General features: G+C 54.1%; 1 protein-coding gene across 1 annotated transcript; it reads left to right on the forward strand.

Moving 5' to 3' along the window:
- The first annotated feature begins 977 nt into the window (after window positions 1-977).
- Window positions 978-4,833, forward strand: HTR1B (5-hydroxytryptamine receptor 1B). The gene is made up of 2 exons (XM_027903160.1): window positions 978-2,841; window positions 3,694-4,833. The coding sequence occupies exon 1, from the start codon at window positions 1,646-1,648 to the stop codon at window positions 2,777-2,779; it is 1,134 nt and encodes a 377-aa protein (XP_027758961.1). The 5' UTR covers window positions 978-1,645; the 3' UTR covers window positions 2,780-2,841; window positions 3,694-4,833.
- Window positions 4,834-5,855: the final 1,022 nt, after the last annotated feature.

Raw genomic sequence — 5,855 nt, forward strand, 5'->3', positions numbered from 1 at the left:
TTTACTCCCGCTGGGGCATAGACATTTCACCGAGCTTGGAATTGCCCTGACCCAGCAAAAAGAAAGATCACACTTCCCTTTGTGTATAAAACTTTCCTGCGGCTGCGGAGAACAAACACTGGCAGGAGCTGCGGGACCTGGACAAACGTGAACTACTCCCGCTGATCCTCCTGCCCCCGCCTCCCGATCGCTGAAGAAACTTGCGGGGCACGTCAGGGCTGCTTAACCGCGGGTGTGCCTTTCCAAGCACATCAGGAAAAAAAAAAAAAAAAAAGGAAAAAAAAAAAAAAAGAAAAAAAAAAAGGCGGGGGGGAGAGGGCGAGGGATAAGAAAGGCAGAGGCCAGAAGGCACGACATTACAGTAAGTGTAAAGCAGGCGTATGATGCGGTGGGACGCGTACTCACAGCAGCGGAACTCACTGCGCTGCGCAGCCCCTCGGGGTAGGGCGAGGAACCCGAGAAGCCGGCCCGCTCCGGTTGCGCCCCTGTCCCGCACCGTCCTGGTCGCCCCAGCCCCTCCCGCACGCCCAGCTTCGGCACCGAGCGACACATGCCACCCGCCGAGGGACGGGGCGGCGGGCAGTACAGCCCCCGAGACGTCTGGCATCGCCCAACCCCGCGGCGTAGAGGGCACGGTGCAAAGAGGGATGGGGACAACCGCCGGACCAAGGGGCACCCGCAACCTCCCAGCGCCACAGCACCCCTAGGCGGGATGGACGAAGAGGGGCTGCGCCCCGGTGGGGCGGGGAGCGAGCCCGGGCTCCTCCCGACGCCTGCAGGGACAGGGGCGGGGGACAGCGGTGGGGCGGTGCACGGAGCCGGGCCGAGCTGGGCACCCCCCCCGGCCGGACGGCTGGTGGGTGCGGGAGGGAGGGCGGAGGGAGGCGACGGCAGCTCCTCCTCCGCGGGCAGCCCGCCCGGCAGCAGCACCGGTTGCTCGGTGCTGGCGGAGCCGCGCCGCCCGCTATATAAGGGGCGGTGGCTGCTCGCCGCTCCCTCACACCAGCCCTTGCCCGCGGCTGCCGGCGCTGGGCGGAGGCCGGGCCCCGGCAGCATGGCCCGCGGCGGGGCGCAATGGGAGGTGGTCTCCCGCTCTGCCTCCCGCGGACCCTCCTCTTCCTCCTCCTCCTGCTCCTCCCGTGCCCGCGGCGGCGGCTGCAAACTTGCTGCGGCGGGCTGCGTGTGAAGGCACGGCCCGGCGGGGCGGCTCCGCTGCCCTCGCAGCCCCCGCCGTCGCGCCCGCAGCCCGGGGGACGAGGCCGCCGCCCGCGGGCATGCGGCGCCGCCGCTGCGCCCGTCGAGACACGGTGTGGAGCCGCGGGCGGCGGGGCTGCGCTTAGGGGCGGCCGGGGCGGTAGCCCCATGTCTGGGGCTCGCCTCGCTCCGCGGGCAGGCGGCGGAGCGATGAGCTGGCGGGGCGAGCGGGCACGCCTGGCCCCCGCTTTGCCCTGCTCCCTCGCCCGTGGGGAGTGAGGCTCCGCGGAGCCCGCTCGGTGCTCCCGGAAGGGCGGGCAAGCGGGCGGGAGGTGGTGCCGGCGCGGGGATGCTGCAGCCCTCCCCCGGCGCCGACGGGGTCCTGCCGGGGTAGCGGCCCCGCCGTGCCGCGCCGAGTCCCGCCGTCTGCGGGGGCGGCGGCCGCGGAGGGATGGAGCCGACCGGCCCCTGCCGGGCGCAGCTGGTGTCCGCCAACGACTCTTACCAAAACTGTAGCGCCGAGGAAGTGATCTACCAAGATGCCACCCCCCTCTCCGGGAAGATCGTGCTCGCCGTCGTCCTGGCGCTGCTCACCCTGGCCACGGTGCTCTCCAACGCCTTTGTCATCGCCACGGTCTACCAGACGAGGAAACTCCACACGCCGGCCAACTATCTGATCGCCTCGTTGGCCGTCACCGACCTCCTCGTCTCCATCCTCGTCATGCCCATCAGCACCGTGTACACTGTGACCGGCAAGTGGAAGCTGGGTCAGATAGTCTGCGATATCTGGCTGTCCTCGGACATCACCTGTTGCACGGCGTCCATCCTGCACCTCTGTGTCATCGCCCTGGACCGCTACTGGGCGATCACCGACGCCGTCGAGTACTCCACGAAACGGACTCCCAAGCGGGCAGCGGGCATGATCGCACTGGTATGGATCTTCTCCATCTGCATCTCCATGCCCCCTTTGTTTTGGCGGCAGGCGAAGGCTGAGGAGGTCTCTCACTGTGTGGTGAACACGGACCACGTCCTCTACACCGTGTACTCCACGGTAGGAGCCTTCTACTTCCCCACTCTGCTTCTGATAGCCCTCTACGGGAGGATCTACGTGGAAGCCAGGTCGCGGATTTTGAAGCAGACGCCAAAGAAAGCAGGTAAAAGACTAACGCGGGCTCAGTTAATCACGGACTCCCCAGGGTCGACCTCCTCCGTCACGTCCATAAACTCCAAGGCTCCCGAGGGATGCAGCGAAACGGGCTCCCCCGTGTACATGAACCAGGTGAAGGTGAAGGTCTCGGATGCCCTGCTGGAGAAAAAGAAGCTGACGGCCGCTAGAGAGCGGAAAGCTACAAAGACTTTAGGGATTATTTTAGGAGCCTTCATCGTCTGTTGGCTGCCTTTTTTCATCATCAGCCTGGTGTTGCCTATTTGCAAGGACGCTTGCTGGTTCCACATGGCCATCTTTGACTTTTTCACGTGGCTTGGATATCTCAACTCCCTCATCAACCCTGTCATCTATACTATGTCTAACGAAGACTTCAAACAAGCTTTTCACAAACTCATACGTTTCCGATGCACAGGCTGAGATGTTGAATGCGATGTGTTCTCCGGGGCAGCCCCCATGCACGCCCGCGCCCGGCGCCACAGGTAGGTCCGCGCTCCGCCACCCCCTGCCCGGAGAGCCGCGGTGCCCGGGACGGGAAGGGCTGAGGGGGGGGCGGGAAGGGGGAGAGAGGGGGTGCGACCCCACAATTAGCTGGTGTTCAGACCCTTCGGTAGTGGCAGCGAGCAGCGGGGATGCTGCACGCTCCTGACATTTCACTGTGTGTGTGTGTGCCTTGTGTGCCCCCCGCCCGCCTCCCCCCACCTCGCAGGGAGTGACTCAACGGCAATCTGCCTTTTACTCCACCTATTAAACCAGTCTGCCGCCATTTCGCGTACCAGTGCCCGCGTTTGGGCCAATTAGTGCTAAACGGTACTTGCTTTTCGAGCCCGCAGCCGAGCTCCCCGGAGAGCGCCGGGACCGGGCTGGTCCCCCCGGCGGCGCTCCCGGTGCCTCCTCCCGGCGGCAGCTGCAGGGGCCGCTGTGGGTGCAGCCCCCTTTTCGAGCAGTCGTGCAGACCCGGTGCTCGCGGAGCGTCGTTTCTTGGGTTTTGGGGGTTTTTTTGCGAGGAAGGGAGGTAGGACAGGCCCCAGATGAAGGCTGCTGGCGAAGTCGAGCCCTACTTCTTTCCGGCTTCCTGGCGGCTCCACCTGCTCCTGCAGAGCGGAGCCGGCTGCGAGCAGGCGTCCCGAGGGGAAAGCTGCCCCTTAGCCCCCGTGAGAGACCCGTCACTTCGATGTGTCTCTTCGCACGCGGAGGGGCTCTGCCTTTCCGCGCCTCTGACAGCAGTGGCTGCCAGCTCATCGCTGAACTGGGCGCCAGGTTCTGCAGAATGCATACATGCCTTTATTGTGATACTTTAATAATTCTGCCAATCTTTTGCTTTTTGTCTGCAGAATCAAGTTGCTATTGTAAAGACCCACTGCTTGAAACTTCCCCAAGCCCAGTTGCCAGACTCATGATGCTGCAAAAACGTCAATACATACTGCCACCAAACTGCTCAGCTCTGCGTTTCAGTGTAATGACTCTGGCAGAGATGCTGTTCCAATAGGCACGCAGATCAGTTGCAAAAAAAGAGGGCAGCCTCGAATCAAGGTCTATAATTCATCTGGAATGAAGAAAAAAGTTTGAGAGTAAACTCCATTTATTTTGCAGGCTTAACTTCTTAATTTGTTCTCCGACCGGTTGTAGGGGTGTGCACAAGAGCACAGTTGTCTCTGTCCGTGTTGGTAGCGTAGTTGTACTTCTGCACATCTGTAATTTATTTCAGTGAAAAGAGTTGCTCCCTTCACCTAGGAGGCCAAGAGGAGAAAAAAAGCAGCTTTTAAAATAGGAACATCGCAGTGAATTCTGTAAATGGCTCCTATAGCTGAACATGTGTGAGAAGTGACAGTGTGCAGAAGTTATATTTGTATTTCAAAACAATAACAAATGCTCTAGAAACAAAAGTTGTAGACCTGTTCAACTGCACTGCATACCTGTAGTCTGTCCTCATAGTTGCCTTTATAAAATAAATACTTCTTGATTCTACTCCATTACTCAAGAGCAGAAATCAAGAAGTCCAATGACCTTTTCCATAAACCAGCTGGGAATAGAAGTAGCAGTTTGATGTTGTAACCATGTTTTCCATTTTGTGTTGGTTGCACACCCTTACCGCATGAACCACTGCAAAATTTATAATTCTCTAAGTACTTACATTATTAAGTGTATTTTGTAAAGAAGTGAAGCAGTTTGCCCTTTCAGAAGAGCAATTTCACCTGCAAAATAAATACCCATGAATCATGAATTAACTGATGTTAGTGAAATTTCTTGCCTCCCTACTTCCCTCCTGTTTTTTCTTTTTTTTTTTTTTTTTTTTTTTTTTTTTTTTTTTCCTCCTTGCCCTCCCTTCCTGATTGGACCTTAAGACAGGTCTATACATACTCAGCAGAGTTTCAGGATATGGTCCACCTGCTGTGATAGAACTGCATTGATTGTTTCTCTTATGTGTAAATGAAAATGAGTATAAACAATAAAACGCTTGACTGTGTTCTCAAGAGTGGTAACAATTGTGTGACTGAAAGGAGTATTTATTGGTTTATCTGGTTTCTCAGTATTGACTTTTTAGGTAACACTGATTTGATGAGTCACTCAAGAAAGCAATTGGTGAAGGCTGAAATTGCAAGCTTCAATCAGTAGTTAATTTTTTAACAGGCAGCTTTACTTTCATTGTAACTAGTACTGTTAGGTATAATTCTTACTATTTTCATGTAGTGCCAGAATAAAATTTTTAGTTTGGTTTTTTTTAATAGTTTTCTTACTCCTTTAAAAGCAAACAAAACTTATTTTAGCACTTGGTGGATACTGTAAGCAATGTTCTTTTAAAACTGTATGTGTGTATGCTAGATGTGGGCTGTTACAAGACTGAAAAAATCTTCCATAGTTTGTCTACCTGCTATTCTTCAGAGAGTCATTCAAGTAATAAGGATTTATTTACCTAACTGACTAGTAAAGAACCTGACCCTTTGTGCTTCTGAACTGGTCATGGGCAGAAGGAAGTCTGTAAGATACAAATTAAAGCAGTGGAAAATAAGCATTTTCAGTAATTTAAAGAAATACAGAAAACTTGCCTTAAAATTACATACCTCTAAAAAAGAGACCTACTATACTATGCTTCATGAAAGTACCCTCTTAAATTATTAAAAACAAATGTGATTAGAGGAATTTTCTAAAACACTATCTTCTTTGCTTGAAATGCTTATATTCCTTTTAATTTTTTTTTTTTTTTTTTTTTGCATCTATAGGATGAAAAAAACAAGGTAATATAAAACAGTGCTTAACTTATTTTCAACTGTGATTTTCCGGTCATGTAGAATGAATTTTGTTTACCTCAAATTCTTTCTCACCAGGCTTCTTGTGCGTATAAAAAATGGAAAATGAAACTGTAAAATTAGTATTTTTGGCAATTCCAGAGGCTTGAGTCTTCTGTCAGTTTTACAAAGTTATGGGACTTGGAGAGCAGGGAGGTTCAAGAGTTGGGCTTTGTGTTCTTCACATTGTTGAATATACCTTCATCTTC

This window comes from Empidonax traillii, unplaced genomic scaffold (genome assembly GCF_003031625.1).
Source record: "Empidonax traillii isolate 1590-97213 ecotype Southwest subspecies unplaced genomic scaffold, ASM303162v1 scaffold938:size279490, whole genome shotgun sequence".
Lineage (NCBI taxonomy): Eukaryota > Metazoa > Chordata > Aves > Passeriformes > Tyrannidae > Empidonax > Empidonax traillii.

Excerpts from the sequence above, each read along its gene's own strand:
- HTR1B (XM_027903160.1), top strand. The coding sequence starts at position 1,646 with ATGGAGCCGACCGGCCCCTGCCGGGCGCAGCTGGTGTCCGCCAACGAC.